Source organism: Micropterus dolomieu, linkage group LG09 (genome assembly GCF_021292245.1).
Source record: "Micropterus dolomieu isolate WLL.071019.BEF.003 ecotype Adirondacks linkage group LG09, ASM2129224v1, whole genome shotgun sequence".
Classification (NCBI taxonomy): domain Eukaryota; kingdom Metazoa; phylum Chordata; class Actinopteri; order Centrarchiformes; family Centrarchidae; genus Micropterus; species Micropterus dolomieu.
Genome location: NC_060158.1, coordinates 27,944,509 through 27,965,261, shown reverse-complemented (window position 1 = coordinate 27,965,261; position 20,753 = coordinate 27,944,509). Strand labels below are relative to the sequence as shown.

The 20,753-nt window shown below is 40.8% G+C and overlaps 1 protein-coding gene across 4 annotated transcripts in view; it reads right to left on the bottom strand.

The window, feature by feature from the left end:
* The window catches only part of glcci1a (glucocorticoid induced 1a), a 50,460-nt gene extending 29,864 nt beyond the window's left edge, over positions 1–20,596 (bottom strand). Inside the window, exons 1-2 of one of the 4 annotated variants that reach the window (XM_046057853.1) lie at positions 19,885–20,596; positions 2,961–3,112 (exon numbers count right to left, since the gene is read on the bottom strand). In XM_046057853.1, the coding sequence (XP_045913809.1) occupies positions 2,961–3,112; positions 19,885–20,233 (501 nt within the window). In that variant the 5' untranslated portion in view covers positions 20,234–20,596. The remainder of the gene's footprint in view (positions 1–2,960; positions 3,113–19,884) is intronic. The other 3 variants (XM_046057854.1, XM_046057851.1, XM_046057852.1) reach the window with 3 other exon arrangements.
* Between the last annotated feature and the right edge of the window lie 157 nt (positions 20,597–20,753).

Here is a 20,753-nt window from a genome sequence, read left to right as displayed (position 1 = left end):
ACATGCGTTTGCTGGGTCGTCAGGTTCAGCAAGTGGTTCGCGCCAGACCACGCTGAATTTTCGCGGGCCATTAACAAAATCAACCTCAGATAATTTGACCAACAAAATAGCAAAATGGATTGCAAAGGATTGTAGACCCGTTAGTATTGTAGAAGACTCAGGTTCCATTGATGTTTTGCAAGTGGCGTCTCAAGACTCATCCTATAGGCCACCGTCAAGAGCCACAGTTATGACGAAAATCCACGAGCTCTATCAAAACGAAAAAGAAAAAAGGAAAGAGGTCTTGGCTCAAGTAAATCATATCGCCCTGACAGGAGACCATTGGACATCAGTGAATAACAACAATTATTAACAATTATTTGGCTGTGTTAATAAACAGACATAATATGAAAATTATGTATCTGTGTCTTTTTATTTATCTTTTGGTATGCATTTCAGAAAAAAAAAAAGGTTAGGATTCAGGTGTAATTGCAAATAGTGATTAATCATGATTAATCCACTGAAAATTCTGATTAATTTGATTAAAAATTTTAATCATTTGACAGCCCTATAAACAATATTTATAAATATTTGTAAAACAGAACAAGTGGAGCGTGTTGCTCTACAGAAGAGGCGGCTAGACGCAGATATTGGCACACCGGTCTCTATCCACAACCTGGAGGAGGAACTGTACATGAGTGTATTAAATAAAGAGTATAATGTTTAGTTAATAGTTTACTGTTAGTATAACAATAATATATTAAATATATATTCATTAGAATTTCATATAATAGTATAGGCTACTTTTTTACCACTAGTTGAATATTAAATCCAGTTACAGCTGTTTCATTTCTGTGGGGTTTTTTTATTCATTAAATCGTTGTGCAAGCGAAAGGCTCTACATCGGTCTCTAATTTGTTAATGCAAAAGTACTAACTTGTCAATAATAATATTGTTGACATTTAATGACTTGCTGTAGCACCTCAAACTTTCCATTCAGGCTGTGATTGGTCGGTTGACTAAAAGTGACTGACAGGCACACCAGCTCTGTGAAAAGTTGAACATGTTGAACAACAAAAGGCACCGATACAGCCAACGTTAAATGGTCAGCGAGCTAAACCCAAACCTTCCTTATCTTCCTTACCCCAGTTTACTTCTGTCTCACCGCTTCAGCTGCTGACCATGTCTCTGTCACAGAGCGACCCGGAGCACCGGGCATTTCTGTTGTTGCTCCGGTGAGGAGCGCGACTTTGTTTTGAACAATTAGCGGCGGGGCGGGGACGGGGGTTACGGTAGGTTGTTGTCTTAAAGGTTACTCGCACACTGCTCATGCTTATCTGTTTTTAGAGGCTCATGCGAGAGCCCGTTGTGGGCGGAGATAATGAGCAGACCGCAGCGCACACAATAGAGTGTCAGACAATACAGTATCACACAATCTTTTTCCGTTTTATGAGATCGCACACTTTTTGCGGTTATGTAATTGCACATGACGACATCACGATTGCGATTAGATTAATCGTGCAGCCCTAAGATTAACTACTCAAAATCTGAGGCAAGGTCTCCCTCCAAGCAGGATCCACTGATGCTTCTCCTATTGTATGGTCTCTATCAGGATTTATTTAGCCATCCACATTACCCTATCTTTACCTGATTTGTATAAGGCCAATTTTACTCCTTTAATCCAGCGTCTATAGCGGGAACTAAAATGTTCTATTACGCTTATTATATCCATTTCATATGGTCTCTATATCATGATCACGTACTGAAAAGCATGATCAGAGTTGAATAGTGTTAGCCAGTTAAATAGAAGCATTAGGAGAGTTTTCTTTAGACACCTGGTGCAGCTGTTTGACATCTAGACCACGTGTTTGGGTAGTTAATTATGGTACCGATGTCAAGTCCATGTATCCTACAATAAACGGCCACATACTGCATCAACTGCTCAATTCAGTATTGGAATAATGAAATAGCCCTGCCTACATTTCACCAAAATGCCACATGACTTAACCTCCGCAGGGGAGTGGATACAGCATGACACATGAAGGCACAAGGGGGAGTCAAGGTTATTATCGTTAACGATGATGAACGAAATAACGAACACTAGATGTGAAAAAACATTGTCATTAACTGAAATAAAAATAAAAACGAGGCTTTACAAAAAGACAATAACTAACTAAAACTGTATTGCAGGTTCGCAAAACTAACTAAAATGAAAGAGAAAATGTCCTTAGTTTTCATTTATTTATTTATTGATTGATTTTATAGGACCTAATAAGCCTACATTTCGAGAGGACATGAAGCCGGGGGAGCTGACGTTGCGGGGCAGTTGGTCTGGCCGGACCTATGGGCCAGACCGGCGGTTCCGCATGAAGAGCTGGCACGCTGCGTGTCCGTCAAGAGAGCCCAGGTTCAGGGCGGCGTCGGGCTGCAGTGTAGCAGGTGTTGTTACGAGGAGAGCTCCATGTAACGTTAGGGGGAGGCTAACTTAGACAACTTACAAAATAATACGAATGCAGCAACTGTATAGATATGTTTTGTTTAGTTCGGGTTGCAGGTAGTCACTGTCTTGGTGGTTTTCTTCTCCTTGTTTTGTTCTGTTCTGATGGTCTGGCTTAGTGCTCATCCTGCGTGTGGGATAAACTTGCCCCTTGCCCATCGACTGTGAGCTCCCCTAGCACTGGGTTAATGTGTCTGCTGGTCATTATATTCACTGGATGTCAGCTAGTGTGCGTTTATGGGCTCATTGATATGCTTAATGTTTGGGCCCCTACATACAAGCTTCAGATAGCTAGTACTTGTATTTTGATGTTTGGCATCCTGCAGTGACAAAGACTAAAACTAACACTGAAACTAATAAAAAACTAAACTAAACTAGCAAACGTTAAAAACTAATTAAAGCTAAACTGAAATTGAAAACAAAAACTCAAAATGGAATGAAAATAAAAACTATAATAAGCTTGGGGGGAGTGGGTTGTGCTTACCTGTGTGGATTTATCTTTCATACAAGATGGATAGCGCACATGGGGGTCACAAGGCCACTGCCCAGTGAGGTAGGGCCCAGTGATAGTGCCCAGGGAAGAAGTCCACCAAATGGCCCCTGAGCTCCGCACCTGCTGGGAGTACGCCCTTTCAACTGCACAGATAAAAAGAGAAGACAGAGAGAGAGCAACATTAGCTCAATGTAATCGGAACTGTAGTAGTGACATAGAATTATCACCTCAATCTACACTAGGGCAGAACGATTTTGAATAAAACATCTAATAGTGATTATTTTGACCGCCATATGATTTGCAGAATAGTCATTTTTACATAATTATTCTGATTACCTGTGGAAAAGCTCTGATGAACCCACTGTGAACTGACCACAGACAAAGATAGCACTAGCTTGCGAGTAAAGTCGAACGCTCTGTAAGCCAAGGTCCCTCTCCACCGGCTTCAACACTGGTGAGCTGTCATTCTTCACGAATTAACATCAGCAGGTCAGTCTTACAATGGAGCATTACTGACATTTGTGTTATTTTTTTTATTCTAAATTGACCAGTATTTTTTTTGTGTGTTTTCCCTGCTGTACCAAAAATGTACAGAACTGTGACCCTAAAACTGAGTTACATCCTGAGCCGTGACTTTTGCGTACCATTATATCCGTACAGGCTTGTGTTTTCACAGACAATGCATCTGTCTGTACAGTATTGTGTGTATCTCAGAGTAAGTAGCAGTAATATTTATACCCTGAGAGCGTACACACAGTAGCGATCATGTAAAAAGAATGTTAAATGTTCATTAAATGTCCACATCTGATTAGCCACTGTTAAAGAGAATATATCTGTTGCTCTAGTACCCTTTGAGTCCTTGGGCTTTTTCAATTCAATTTAAATTCAACAAAAAAGTTATCTCATTGCACTTTTCATATAGGAGGGTTTTTTGGCTTGGTTTTCACCCCCTCAATTTACAGACTCTTGACATAGTCACTACTAGCCTTAGATAGGCTTGACATATTGTTTTTTTCAGAATAAGTTGGGCTACTCATGAAGAGCGATGTGCATTAGTGATGCGCGGATTGCAGTTATGACCACGGATGAAAATGAACACTGATTAATAGTGGATGTGTTATGGATGAAACAGGGTGAAGTGTCTCCCCACTAAGATGGACAATTACGCAGGACAGGATCGGTCAGGATCTAATGTTAATTAATGTTCTGCGTTCTTCTACACATCCAAAAGGTCTCTTACACAGTCCAGCTTCATACAGTGAAGCTGTTTGGAGTAAAGCAGCCGTCCTCCTGTTTGATCCTGAGCTCCATCAGAAAAAGCCAAATTCTGGAGTTTCCTCTCTCCTGTCAAATTTATAACTACAGATTTTAGTTTTGCTGCTTAAATGTCCCATGACATTTGCTGTGACATTTCTTTTAAATTACTGACAGCAGCCTCTAATCATGGGGGGAGTGTCCTTGGGCAAGATACTGGACACCAAATTGCTTCCAACGTCTGTTCCATCAGTGTGTGTGGATGTATATGAATGTTAATTTCTATTTCTGATGAGCAGTTGGCAACTTAGCATCTGCCTCAGTGTGTGAATGTGTGTGAAAGGGTGAAGGTGACAAAGTGTAAAGGGCTTCCAATCCACGCATCACTTACAGCAAATCATCCATTTTTTCTCCCATCGTATAGGCCCTTTCACGCTCAGGGGTCTCTATTGCCCATATCATAGATCTGGCTCCAATTATTGGTTCTTTTTAAAGAAAACATATTATTTAAAAAAGGAATACATTCAGAGCAGGATAAGAATTGCATCCATCCTTCGTCAACCGCTTATCCTGTGTACAGGGTTGCGGGGGGGGCTGGAGCCAATCCCAGCTTACATTGGGGCGAAAGGCGTACACCCTGGACAGGTCGCCAGTCCATCGCAGGGCCAGGATTAGAATTACATTTTTTAAATATGACTAAATGTTTCTAGAAGCAAAGTTTATGACACCCGGGTCGGCATTCATTAAGCTCCAACAATTGCCCAACTCTTCTGTCAAAATAAACACAAGTACAGTTCCAGTCACAGACAGCATTGTCTGTGGACAATGTTTTATAATAGGCTCATTGTTGCACTCTGATGGCAAATAACGGCCACATCTACCAATCCTATGCGTGCTCACACAATACATCATGCGGCCAATGTTCTTGTTGTAATCTTCTTGGCTTCTGGTCCAACAACAGAGAATCCTATTTAACAAGGTAGAGGGCTGGGTGACTTGCTATAAACCTCCAGGATTACAGGTACAGTCAAGAGACTAAATTAGACTTGCTCATGATCTTCCAAATATGTTAAGCAGCTCAACAAGGTACCAAAGAGTTGTATCGCAGGAAGAAAATCTCTCTTCCTTTTTTTTTGGTCACGCTGTCTTTCTTCTAGTAGCCCCTCTTCAGGACTTTTCTAGACCAGTACTTCAGTTAATCTACTAAAACTATGTAGCACATCGCACCCTGGCCACCATAGACATGATATTGGTTAAATCAATTAAGCAAATAAACTGCCATAAGGAACAGGCTGAGTATCTGAGGCTAGAAAAAATATTTTTCCCTCATTTACATTTATGGATATGTTACAGAGCAGTTGTTCTTTCTAAGTGGCACTAAAAGTTCAAAGAGGTCAGAGTTATGACTTGAGACAGTTGTAATAAAAGCGTTCACTGATTTGAATCTTTACTGGGGATCTCCCAGTGCAGTGGTTCCACATAGGTCTCCCTATGTGGAAAATCCAAAATACTGTGGAATGTGCAAAAATGTTTTCCCTAGTATTACATTTTTTTTTATTATATATTAACCATTTTTTAACAGCATTTTGGGCAAATGAACAGAAAAAAACTATACTGTTGTGTTTTGGTGTCATTTACGCTCTGTGTTTCACCGAGGGTGGGGCTTAGCACCTCCTGCGCACACACGCAGGCATGCACGCACACACATGAAAAAGAATCTGAGAACAAATAAAACAGGTTTCATAAGGCCCTATTGGTATTGCTGGCAGCAGGCAGTTAATTCCTTTCACCTTGTATCCAAGGTGTAAATTATCCCTGATTACATAGGCTGTAGGGACACACGTGTGGTTACGGCACAGTGGGGTGAATCAAAGTCAACAGGATTTGGTTGCCTTTTGCATGAGAGGAAAACCTCTTCAAGCAAACCTCACCTAAGGCAAACAAACTCAACCAAATTTAGGGATGCACCAAATGTTGCAATGAAATTAAAATAGCAACAATACCACATTCAGTGTTCATTGTGCCTAATAAGTAAAAAGACTGAATAAATTTTAGCGAACAATTATGTTGACATGCCAGCAGTGTGGAAGCATTTTAAAGTGTCTGAGAAAGACAGAAAATTTGCCATTTGCAGACACTGTTCTGCTGAACTGTCTCCCAGCACATCCACTCCATCTGTGGCTGACTTCTTAAAAAAGGCAACAAACGGTCTGAGCAGCTTTGAGTGTTTCTGTCACTCATTTGTGAGAAGGCGATTAAGCTAGCCGTACCTACATTTGGAGTGCACACGTATTCAAGCCTTTATGGTAAATCTACTGAAACAGACCAGTGTGAGCTGACAAGCAGGTTAGAGAGTATAAAAATTATTACATGTGTACATTAAAAGTAAATGGACACATGTAATTTACTTTACCTCGGACCCACCCACCATAGTCTCTCCACATCCTGTGGGAAACACTGAGTAAAAAGCACATTTTGACTGTTTAATTAATGCAATGGTAAAAATATGAATGTACTTGTAATTTCTTTCATTATATTCGGTTTCGGATTAGACCAAGAATTTTCATTTCCCAAACTGCAATACACTTGAACTCTCCTTTAATTCCAACTACCAGCTTTAAAACTAATGCAGGTATTAGTCAAATAATTCAATTCCATTTATTTTTATTTATATAGCACCAATTCATTAAATTCAGCTTTCATTGCACTTTTCATAGAGCACGTCTAGACCGTAGCCTTTGTAATATTAACTAAACCCTATCAGAAAAGCTGCCATACGTAAACTATGTGGACATATGGGTCACTCTTTAATGTATTCCAAGACCTGCCCAATTCAACCAGCCACAACTTTACTTTTAGACTTAACAGAACATAGAAATGTATAACTACTGGCTACACAGCATGTCAGCATGTTGTTGGTTCTACAGTACATACCAAATTTGGATAGAGAATTAATAATCGTGATTGTGACCCTGCTGTCTCAGATAAACTCAAGCTCAAACATAAACTGGCCTGCTACTTCCTGCCCATTTCCCCATTTGATGTGTGCTTACATGACCCCAGTGTGCAATGACAGCTACAGTATGCAGCTGTCATTGCACCACTGAAGAGCAAGATAATCTCAGTGGTTTTTGGCATTACAAAGAATTTGTCTTTTCTGTACAGGCCATAGACATGTGCAATATTTGACAGTGTTGACTGAAAATGTATGTGATAACATTTAATTATACCTCTCATTCTACCCTGTGAACTATCGGTTCTTTGCCCAGATTTCATTGCTATTTCTTTAAAGATTTTGGCATAGTCACTGCATGTCTTAGCTAGTTAAACCATATGTTGTTATTTTCAGAATAAGCTGGGCTTGTTTTTGTGGGGGGAAAAAAATTTTTTTTGCCGTCAACGCATTTTCAGTAGTTGTTAAATATCCATTCATTAACGGATAAAAGACTCGGTGTTCCAGGGATTTAAAACCATGTTGATGGGACATTCTTACTGTGTCTTCACACAGAAAACGAAGTGAAAGCTGCCCGATTACATACTAAGTCAATAGAAACACTCGAATAGACTTCTGACGAATAAACACCAGGATTCTGCTCTGATCCAGTCACTGACCAGCGGCAGGAACTCAAGAGTTAATTGTTGATTTTTTTAAAAACTTTTTTTGAATTAAAACGTGGATTTATCTTCACTCTCACTTTATACAGAGGCTGGTCAAAACAGGAGACTTCTTGGGAGAAAATTAAGCAAGGAAGTTGAACTACCTGGTAAGACCTGAAAATATGTGTCTGTTACTTGATTCTAGGGCTGAACGATAAATTGCATTTGCGATATTATCGCGATGTAATAAAACGAGATTTTCTAATCGCCTAAGGCTGCGATTACACTCTGGTCACATGTAGGGCTGAAATGATTCATCGATTAAATCGATAAAATCGATTCATAAAATGCTTCAGACACAAATTCTTTGCATCGATGCTTAGTTTAATCCATGTAACTATACAGAACAGTGTTTCGCACAGACATTTATTACTGTAGCACGTCGTGTTCACAGAGTAAACGCGATGTAATTATGTCGCTGTTTGCAAAGTGGAGGAAGAGAGAGAAAACAGGAGAGACAAAAAAGAAAGTGTCCAAAGTCTGGGATTATTTCAAGCTAAAGAAAACAACAACTCTGTAATGTTACCGTCCGTCCACCGTAAAACAAAACTGATGTCGCCTCGGCAACAGCACGACGGCGCCTTATCAGAAAGCAGCCGGTGTTCTGCCATCCATCCTTTCAGCCAGATTCTTTGTATTTATAGTTGCCATCTTTATAATAACAAACAACAGCTGTTTCGTGTTCAGGATCGCTCATTTCCTGTTTCACATTTCACGTGTGTTTTCCTGATAAAAGTGGTTTGGAAAACAGCGTCGGGTGCCATAGCTGTTGTCAGCTCCTGTAGTGTGTGTATCCCTGTCACCGATCACTCAAGTAATGTGAACGCCACACCGACGCCGCCGCTGTTAAGAAAAAGTACTTTTTAAACGAAGCATCGATGAATCGTTGAAATAATCTATGGAAGCTTCGAATACTAAAATCATCGTTAGCTGCAGCCCTAGTCACATGACACCCAAGAGGAAAGCAGTCATTACGCTGTACCTTGCCTTCTTGTTGTACACTGGCCTTAAGCTTGACAGAAGCTGACACTACATAAACTTTAGTGTGACACAGGGAATGAAATCGTCGGGCCATCCGCCGCTTTGACGGACAGGAAAAATGCACAACAGAAAGACACGTGAAGTAAGGTAAGCGTATTGTGGCGATTGGCGCCTGCGTCACACACACAGCCACCAGTCAGCTAAGGAAATATCTGTGAAACCGTGTTTCAAACCAAACTCACAAGTCCGAAAGAGGCCAAGTCTGTCCTGAGTTACAGTCTTGTTACAGCCAGTGCGCTGCTCACCAGCATCGCAGGCTGCGGGGGAGGAGGGGGACTCTGCTGTTGTCGGGGAATTACTAAGCTTGTCTATTAAACACGAAAGGTGTCACTTGGTTTTATTTTCGTTGGCCAACTTTTGAATTGAATCTCAAACTTAGTATTTTTGTTTGCTTACTGGGATACAGAAAGATGGACTCCTGGGAGATTTGAACTGCGATAAGGACTCATTAATTGGTGGTTGAACTGGGTTTTGTATTGAGCGCTTACTGTATAACACACTGTGGTGAACTTGGTTTTTCTTGTGGTCTGTAGGTAGGCCGACCTGATGATATCATATCATATTTTTTAATGCCATGACTTGACTCAAATTATCTTTCTCATATTATTATTATTTGATATCTTCTCCACCATTGCTCACAATAAAAATAATTCTACCTAATTCATCATAACACCGGCCTGACCCACAAGAAAGAACAGTCTATGTTATATCTATCTAATATTGTGTTGGTTATACTACACACTGATTTACTGCTTGTCCATTTTGAATAATACAGAAGGTAAAGAGCTTAAAAATTACTCGCATATTAAATCGCAATATTGGTTAAAAAAAATCACAATTAGAATATTTTCCAAAATCATTCAGCCCTACTTGATTCCAGTTATCGGTTGTTCTATTAAACATGTTAGCATAGCATAGCCCTGATCAACCCCAAAGCCATTCAGAACACAAGAGTTTTTTATTTTGGGTTTATACTCCTGTAGTAAACCAGGCAGATATTCACTCATTAGGCTCTATTCATTCATTGATTAGAATTTTGGCACTGTGTGACTGACTGTGCTGCCGTACTAATCTGTTAGGGATGGTGAGTATGCTCTCAATGATGGCTGCGTAAAACCGGAGGCTTTGTTTTACTTGAATTTTTTGAGCTGTAGGAAAAACAGTTAGTCTTATTTGGTAATGTGGTCCGTATATATATGAAATAACAATATCTAAAAAGTCAAGCTGCATTAGATGCTTTAGCAGTTCCTGTTTACACTGCCATGGATGTACAGGCAACAATCACTCGATTACTGTAGATCTTGAAGAAAATGTCCAAACATGATGGTTATGAGGAAGGATCATCTCTTTCATAGGATGTAATACTGTAGTCCTGGGACGATATGCCACATACTGAGACAGCAAATGATTTAAAGATTTTTGTAAGATGATGCACAATAACTTCATTTGCAGCACAGTCATCTGCAGGTTATTTTTGACATCTATCACTGTGTCGTGTAGTCACCATTATAACCTTGCAGAAACATGTGTGATCACAGGTCAGAACTAAATAAGAACGTGAACACATTTCTGAACTCTAACCAACATGTCCTCCTACCTAAACCACAAAATAGGTCGACTGTCAAAGACTTCCAAAATGACACATATAACTGTTTCCCAAAACGACACACTAGTCCAACGACAGGCGTACCGGACCTTAAGTATGTTACATAAGTCACATGATTTTATGTATAATGGGCTGCTCAAGCTGCCCATTGGGATTTCTCCCGGTGCTCCCAATATGTTTTGAACTATTAGCAGCTGGGGAGGCACTTGCATTGTTGAGCTTTGAAAGTCATAACCTTTGTTTTACATCTTGTAATCATTGTAGTCAAGCATCATAACAAAACACTGCACAACAAGTACGCCTGTCAGCCTCAGCTGCTACGTTGCTAAGTTCTGCAATATGCAAAAAAAGGTAATAACACTTAGGATGTTCTATGATCAACCTACAGCTGTGCAGGACCACCCCAGTTGCAGCCGAACAGTTTAGACCAAAAGGTTCAGACAGGAAACAATGCTACAGAAAGTATGCTGCTGTAAGTCTACTGGGGAAAACCCAGGGATGTCCTAAACTGTGCACGAAAGGTGTAGATGTAAATGTAGACAGATACAACCTCACAGGGTCACCAGTGTGGCTGCAGACTCTGCTACTGACCTGAAACTGAGCGCAAGTACACACACCTGGGGCATCCTCGCGTGGGTGTGACCAATACATGAGCTCCTATTATCCCCTTTAAAATGTGCACACAGATGAAACTGACCACAAGGACAGAAGCTGAGAAACAAAAACGTTTGCCTTCATGAAGCCACACAATGTACCACAACTGAAATGTTATTATATACATCACCATAACTATTCTGTTTATGCTACGCTGCTTCTCTTATTGAATGTATGTTTCAGGATACACTGAAATCCCTGTCTGTTTGTAATGATAGCACAACATGTGCAACTATAGCCACTAATAAAATGTGTTTTCATTATAACTATCTACCTCATTTTATTCATTTTGTCTTGTTGAGATTATGATCTCCTTTACAGGAGGTATGTAAGAACAACAACATTCACAAGGAAACAATCAGCAAACACAACAAGCCTTTTAAAAGGAGCATAGTACCTGAAACCGGTTCTGCCAAGTGTCCAGATTAGTGCGTATATGAGGGAGCTCTAAGGTTAAGCAGTTACTGGATCGTGAACTGTAGTTACAAGATTTAAACAAATGAGAGAATAGAATCAACAGCAGAGCTTTATAGATGAATAACATTTCTTCTTGACAGTAATGAAGTCTATCCATCCGTGTTATACAGAGAACAATGATGAGCATGAAATGTGTCATTTGTGATAGAGCCTAATGTACAGAGATTCAGTACCAGTGTTTCCCATACGTTCATTTACTTGTGGCGGCCCGCCACAATATCAACACTGACCGCCACAGATTGATGTTCGATTTTTTTTACCAGGCCTATGTAAAATCGTATTTGATTGCAGAGAGCTGTAGCGTGTTCGTGCAGCACATCCCCTCACCCGTCCCTCTCTCTTTCTCCCTCACAGCTGCACAAATCTGTCCAACACAAAGCTGTCAATGTCGGAGACCCAGCTTAAAGAAGTTATTAGCAAGCATGTACGGAACCCCCCCCCGCCCGGCTGCCGCCACAGTTACACTATCATTCTGTGGGAAACTCTGAGTACACAGGATGTAACTGCTGAAGTGTTGATGGTGCAGCATGACAATACAGAATATCTCAAAGTCAAGGACGGACATGAAGGTTGACTGCACAATGGTTTTATAGATGTATTTATTTTTTATTTTTGAGCTAAATGCTGAATATGAATCTTGAAAGAACGTATGCAGTCAAGCCAAAATCCTGTGCATTTGGAGGACTCAGCGAGAGTAACATGGGTGCCAATTAAAGTTTTAATGGCAGGATAGTCAGAGTCACTGGCGGAGGTGGGGAATACCATGTGCTGTACTTGGCGTTTTCTGAATTTAAAACTAGTGTGTGATTTAGGAGTGATAATTGGAAAGCATCAAATGTAGACTGCAGACAAATCAGGGCCTGAGCATATAATTGTATCATCAGCGAAAAAACAGACACTGAAGTATTGATTAGGAAGAATTATGTAAAATGCTCCATACTTGTATAGCGCCTTTCTAGTCTTTTCGACACTACATTCACCATTCACTGAGCCATTGAGCCTAAGTGCTCAAACAGAAACTAACATTCACACACAGGCGGAACAGCCACCCGAGGCAATTTGGGGTTCAGTATCTTGCTCAAGGACACTTTGACATGCAGCCTGGAGGAGCCAGGGATTGAACCACCAACCTTCCGATAAGCGGGCTACCCGCTCTACCTCCTGAGCCACAGCCCCCCCGCATCAATGAATCATTTAAGGAATTGGAGAGGGTGTGTTCAGTGAGGTGCCACCACTGAGACAAAACTGAAAGAAATGCTGTAATATTTCTCTTGACATCACAGAAAACAAGACCAAGAGTCTACAGCAATGCTATTGACTCAGTAAGGCTGTACTTGCAGATCTTCACACATACGGACTCCAAAGCTGGGACAGTGATAGGTTGTTATTCACTGTGAATAGGACCTTACGCTGCAGCCCGGCGCAGCCTGCTGAGCTGCAGAGATTTAAAGGGGCAGCAGCACTACAGGGGAAAACTGAGAAAGGCTTAAATGCAATCAGTCTTGCCCACTCAGATGTCTTAGCTGTAGTAAATCAGTTTCACAACATGGAGTGCAATGTTTAAAAAAAAGGGCAGTAAACAAGGCTGTTCTGTACTCTAGCAACAGGAAATGAATGACTTCCTCATGTGTAATGGGGTGACTATGTCAGAAAACAGCAGTCCAGTGAGAGCGTATAATTTACGTGCTCAATGCAACACACCCACAGACCTACAGCGTCGTGAGGCCAGAGACTGCCTACTACTTTCTCTCTGTGTGTCCATGCAGCATTAAGCACAACAAAGCTTTGAGCTAAACATTCATTTTAGCATGCTAACATGAGCACAATGATGTCATGCTGATGTTGAGCAGATAAAAGGTTAAGAATATTTGCCACCTTAGTTTCTGGATAAAAGTGAGTTAGTTAAAAGTTAGTTTCTGGATAAGACCTACCGACTGACAGGTGTAACCTCCGGGTCTGAAAAGAGACACCAATACAGAAGTGGCTTTCACTTGCACTCTTTCTAACAGCCAGCAGGGGGCGTCTCCACAGATTGTAAAAAGAAGTCCGATAGAGTCTCTCTTAAATAATTTATTCCCTAAGTAAAACACTTTGATAATGTGTTTATGATCTCAGTCGCTAGATTCAAGTCTCTCAACAGAGCATGATGATCATTTAGCAAGTGATGGTCCCATTTAGAGGAAAACAGACAATAAAGCAGGGAAGGCTTTAAGGCATTGCTATCTGGTGATTGACAAGTTGCTACCACGGCAACCAGTCAGATAAGGGCATGCATATCCAAATATGGTTACTTCTGGTTCTAAAAAACCAAGATGGCATCGGCCAAAATGCCAAACTCAAGGCTTCCAAACTATCCAAAAAGCCATGCCGCTAGCATAGCTTAAAACATGTAGCCAATTTAAAGGGGCCAAATCCAACATATATGAAAGGTGATTTGGGATTTTGAAGAGGTCTGTGTATGCATGTATCTCTGCCAACTAAAGCCACAAAATTACACTGCGTTTGGAATATGAGTCAAAATGAGCACTGCAGCGTGGTATAAACACAACCGCAGCTGCACCACTCCTCCAAGCCCGGCACACAGTTACAGGTCATACAGGTTTGTTAGGAAACAGGGAATTGCCAAATAGTTGTAACCTTTAAATGTACAAAAAATAAAACCCTGTGGTTGTCAGTGGTGGAATGAAACTAACCAAATTACATTAGATTGAATACAGTACAGTGGCAGTACAGTACAGGGTTGCCAGCTAATCAGAAGATCGGTGGTCCAATCCCTGGCTCCTTCGGGCTGCATGTCAAAGTGTCCTTGGGCAAGATACTGAACCCCGAATTGCCCCTGATGGCTGGTCCAACGGTGTATGAATGTGTGTGAATGCGATGTAGTGTAAAAACGCTTTGAGTGGCCAGAAGCCTAGAATGGCGCTATACAAATACAGAGCATTTACTTAACTACTGTTGAGGTACTTGTACTTTACTTAAGTATTTCCACTTTATGCTATTTTATACTTTTACTCCACAACGTTTTGGAGGCAAATATTTTACATTTATTTAAGAGCTTTAGTTATTACTAGTTACTTTGAAGGTTTTGATTATTAATAGAAAGTAGTAACTAAAGTAATTTAAATTAGCCCCATCTTTACCAGCTGCAACATTAAGGTGATCATCACTAATTATAATCCTGTGATATCTATTATTCTTCTTAGTAGTACTTTTGGTACTTTAAGTATATTTGATGCTAATACTTTTGTAATTTCACTTTTGCTTAACAGAGTACTTCTATATATGGTATTACTACAAAGTAAAAGATCTGAGTACTTCTTCCACCATTGGTGGGTGTGGACGCAAATCTAGTAATGATACGTTTACGATACCAGTAGAGCCAAAGGTCAAGCACAGTATGTAAGATTTGTGTTAGTCAGAATTTCTCAGAGCCTGTCTGGACTCTATGAGTTCATTCTTACCTTTGGCTGATTCTGAAAACCTTTGTGGGACAAGGGCATTCAGCATGACTTTGAGTCAAATCATCAGACCATCGTCAGACCATCTCAAACCGCAGAGAGACACTCCCACCAGGGACTCATCCATTATTCAGAAGGTTCTACTTAAAAGGACCATTATACAGGTTTTGCATCTCATGTACAGAATATGTCACACTTCTCTTATTTTCTAACCCCTACAGAATAAATTGCAGTGAGAGGTTTAACAGTAAGGTGGGCTGAGTTAAAGCACAAAAATCTTCTTTCTTCCTCCTCTAGAAATGACATGGTCTGTATGACAGTGGAACACATAAAGCTAGCGTTAGCCAAGATGAAGGCTGGTCATAGCATTCAAAACAGCAAAACAGCAATGTTTCTGCGTTTTAGTAATTTCACTAAAAGTAACTGCTGTTCAACATCGATCAGTTCTAAATCCAACATGATCCGCTCAGTTTCAGTGGCCATTATTTGTAGTAGCCTAGACCAACAAAGAAGAAGAAACTCAACAGAAACTCCACTGACAACTAGTGTTTTGGCGGTGTACTTGCAGAGCGATGCAGACACTAACGCACAAGTATAAATGCTCATGATGTCGTAGACTTGTTGCAGAAGTATAAATTCTCCCTAATATGTTAGCTTGCCGGCTACAGTAGTTCGCTCACTAGCTCTATGAGTATTCACTATGTCACCAAGCTTCTAGCGCAGCCTATTGTGTTAAGAGGCGTGGATTCATTTCTCTGTTCCACTTTCTGGTGTGAACAGGGCTTAGCAGGAGCTGAGCAAAGGTGGTTAACATTTAAATTCTTCCTTACTTTAAATTGGAGTAAAATAGAATGCTACAATGCAGTGTCTGTGTTGTACGTTTGTAACATTAAGCTACTATCTATACTAGTGGTCAACCGATGTGGGTTTTTCAATGGCCGATATATAATGAATATATTAAAACAAAGAAATGTTGTTTAGATTCATATTATTCAATACAATATATATTTAACGCTAGCCAGTAATGATTTAAGATTAGATTTTAGGATGATATAAGTGCAGCTATGGGCCCACCCATTAATCAGTCTTTCACTAATCTCTAACTGTTGCTTTATATAAAAATATCAGTATTCAGTTTTACATTTAGGGTAGGCAGGGCCTCCACCATCACACAAAGAATCATTTTCTGTGTCAAACTGATTTCTACTTCCAAAAAAAACAACTAAAAGTGAAGATTGTGAGGATGGGTCTGTTTGGAGGAACTTTGTAACAAGAACTGTGTTTTTGATATGATTTATACATGTTCAACCTTAATGGACACTGAAGATACTGAAATCACAGTAAAAAAGGGCAATGATTCTATGATGTGTGTTTCAGCTTCAGATCAATCTGGTGACAGTTTGACTTTGGGAAAAAGGCCAAGTGAATGCAAGCCATTACCCCAAGCAACACTACAGCAGCTACTTTGCCTGATTAGTTCCTCTTTAGCTGTAGGAGTGCTAATTAGTGAAATCACAATCAACTGCTATGGTCTTTGGCTGGAGTGAAAACTTGCATACACTCTTCAATAGCTTTCCGTCACAGTTTCCCTTAGTGCCTTACATCCTGTATCTGATCTACATATTCATTGTAAATCATTTATACTGTGTTTACATTTCGTGGCCAGAATCGTAAATAAGTTCAGCTCCTGTGTAAGTTGAAAAGACAATGTTGTGTGTATTGGTGTGAATAGTTTTTTGATCAAAGTCTGACTTTTTAGCCACTTGGAGGCAGAAAATGAAGCTGTAACAACATTTGCTGACATATTACCACCTTATAAAGTTGTTTGAGCTAACATGTTAGCAAACAGCCATTTTACACATCCAGCTGACGAAGAGCAACATTAGCGTTTGTTGGGTCGTGTTTGCGTCCAACTAGTGAAAGTAAGTCCAATAATGACTATGGTTGGGTCTCGAGAGCCTGTTCCAGGTTGGAACGGTTATCAAATTTCCAAGAACGGTGGATTCGTTAAGAAATGTGCATTACGGTTCTCCTTATTGGTTCCTAACTTTCTGTATATTTCAGTACATAAAAGTGTCCCTTATCTGCCCGGACCTGCTACCTGACCTAACGTCACATCATTTGTTACGCAGTACGTCAACAAAGCAATGAAGAAGAGAGTCCTTCTGTTTCCATTCCCGGACCATGGCGAACCGCAGGAAAGAAAGAGGACCACAAAGCAAAATGCAACACCTGCAATAAGGAGGTTTGGTGCGAGGGAGGAAGCAGCTCCAACATGACGAGCGTTTACTTCAACACGGCGTGAATGTGAAGGAACGCACCGTGTCCAATGTGTCGCGCTCTCCCAGCTACAATGACGCCCCAGATACAGCTAACGCTAACAGTAGCAACGTCTCACGCTCAAGCACAAAACACAGGTGAGCTGACATTCACCTTTTATACTGAAGGGAAACCAATGATGTCTACAAACAATTCAAATTAGAGACGATTCCCCAGAGACACCCCTCTAGTACAGAGACTCCTTTCACTTCAGCCATGAAGGGGAAGATGAGCAAGGAGGAAGTGGATGAAGGTCACAGAGCGCTGACAAGATTTGTAGTGAAGGGGTTGGAATCAGATCCAAGATTTGTTAAGAACCGGATTCGATGAGTAGAATGGGAATCAGAATCGCTAAAATTTAAATGATACCCAACCCCAATATTAACTCTCCTTCAAATTTCTGGCTCTTTGGCTGCTAAATGCTTCCCTATGTTCACCAGATGGTCACTAACTTTTTCTGTCTGCTTTTTGGCATTGTGCTGGTAGTGTACAGTGGGTTTATCACAAAAGATGATAGTGAAAAGATGCAATAATGCTCCAAAGAGCTGAGAGGAACTGCAGCATTGATGATAATAATTCTCTGTGGGTTCATCACTATGAGGGACACCTTTCACATTACACATAGTCATTTGATCAGTTATAAATATACAAAATACTGATTATTGCAGCTTTAAATGTTGTACAGACTGAAACATGTTTAACATATGTGAAGTTACTTATGACCTAAATAGAAATAAAATTTCCATAGAAGCATGAACATGACAATAAAATGCAGAAGCAATGCCAGTGTATCTATCTTCATAGGCATCTACATGTTACATAATGTCAGGCTGTGGGCAAAGGGCCATCAAAATGAAAGTTAGCTATCTCTGTGCATGTTTATTTGTTGCTGGCGGGGGGCCAAAACATGCTCAGTGCCACCCTGGCTTGCCTACCTTTGGCCACCCCGATCAAAATGCCCTGTACACGCCACTCCCACCAGCTATGATATCTAAGAGTGGAAAGATGCTAAGTCAAGTGTATTTCATAGCCTGTAATAGCATAATCCTGAACCTACGTAAAACATTAGAGTTAGCAGCTCTTCACTAAAATATGCAGTGACCATGTTGTAGCCATGACACAAGCTGGATTTCAAAAACACAGAGATATTTTAGTGTATTTGTGAGGACATTGTATTCCTCATTGTAGACAGATATATATTCAAGTTTGTTCATGTTTGCCTAATAGTATTTTTATGTGCATGTAGTTACAGACGCTGGCCTGCTTGCCCAGAGGGCTCTGTTTATGTCTCAGACTGCTAGGCCCCAATGTTGCCATAGGAGCCATAGACCTACCAGCTGACGCCATCATTTTTTCCGTTTCATTGATGGTAAACAACCTCACTGTAACGAATTAATAATAAGCTGTCAGTGTTCACAGCCGATTCTGAAAATCTGTCTTATCGTCCCTTTGGTGTAGATCAGTGAGCCCTGCTTATCTTCGACAGAGTAGCTGCATCATCACTACACTAGCATATATATACTGACATGTTTACCTCATCATTGCAAAGATAATGCCACTGTAATGTAATAACAACTGCATTAGCTAATATCAAATTACTCCAATTAAATCGCCATTCTAGCACACTAGAATAATAACGTTACACCAAAACAGGCAAAGCTATGTTGTGCTAAAATACTAACGTTATTACTGATATTGTGATAGATATTGGATCATGGTAGTGGGACCTACTGTGGAAATACAGCTATTAAAGATATATATCACTCCAAGTTAGATGCTGTTAGCGTTAAACATCGGGTCTCTAACGTATTATGACCCAATTAGAAAGCTAGCCAACTAGCCTAGCCTCTCGTACCGAAAAGGGTAACGTTAGTTCATTCGTAGTTACAGAGAACGGCTCGCTACATTGAAATATGCTATGAAAAACTTGACATTTTAAGGTGCCCTGACTTACTGGTAAAGTTACATAGGCTTTAACAAAATGTCACCACCTGTGTCCGAATGACAGCTCGCTTTACAATTCGGTCTATATGTAATTTACAAAACAGTCTTCATCTGAATTAAAATGTAAAATTTTGAGCTGCTTCGCCTATCATTTCCAATAGCTTCTCTCACCAAAACACAACGTGGCGCCTGATGGCGAATGGTGGGGACAATTATTAAAGTTAAGATTATATTTAAGTTTAATGTTGGATTGTGGACCGTACACACACCGAACACAAGAGTAGCGTTTAGCGGTTAGGAAAAATTATTTGTTCTCATTTTTAAATGCACGTATCGTGTTCATTCGTCGCCGAAACCATTCAGTTGTCAGATTTTTGAAGGTAGTTTGGCGTGACGGTCGCTCCATCCCAGGCAGACCGACACTTAGCATCAGTTAGCACCAAGCTATCTGAACGCCAATGTGTGCGTTAAAGATAACTTCGTTTACTGTAAAGGACACAATTACCTTTGGAAACAGGCGAATGGGGAGAGCGTTCTGGCGAGCTCCTGCTGTCCGGCGGTGAGAGTCTCTGTCTGTGGACCAGCCTGCCGTCCGAGCCGCTTCCACCCGGGTTGGCGGGACTGGAGCAACGGGACGTCGTCGGTCCTGTGTTGCTCCCGGCTACTGAGAAGGAGGAGGAAGCGGAGCGGGTTGGGCTGTGCTGATTTCCACGCAAAAGCTGGTACGGCACCGTGGCGCGGATAGGCTGCAACCGGACCGTGGTGTTGCTACAGGAGGGGCAGGCGGCTGTTGGGGAGCCGCTGTGCTTGACGCGCTGCTGGGATGCTCTGGCTGCAGCTGTTGATGCTGACATTATCAGCAGCCACGTTCAGTTAATGAAACTTTTTCTCAACACTATGAGTGGTAAACGTACAATGTCCTGTTAAATCGCTCACACCATAACTTTATGGATTAGTTTTTCAGCACACGCAGCATGGGCTATCCATTTTAAACTTTGCCAGCTACCAAAGTTTCTGAAGTTAATTCACGACGTCCAGTCCCAACCACTCTTCAATTTAACTCACATACATGCGATTCTAGCGACGACAATTGCAAAGTTTTACGCTTATTTTTCTGCGTTCTGAGTACAGACACAAACATCACACCCACAGAGCCGTTATTACAGCGTTACTTGATCAAACGGATCATTGTTGTCTTTACTGACAGAAGAGGTTGGCCCGAGGGCGGGTGGGACCACCACGACTACTTCCTGGATATGCGCATGGGTTGTTCGTTGGATGTATGGAAGCTTATCCGTTAACCAATGTAAGTAATGTCTGCTATTGGTTGATGACCACTGCATGGGGGTCATTAGGTATTTGTATATTGTGTAT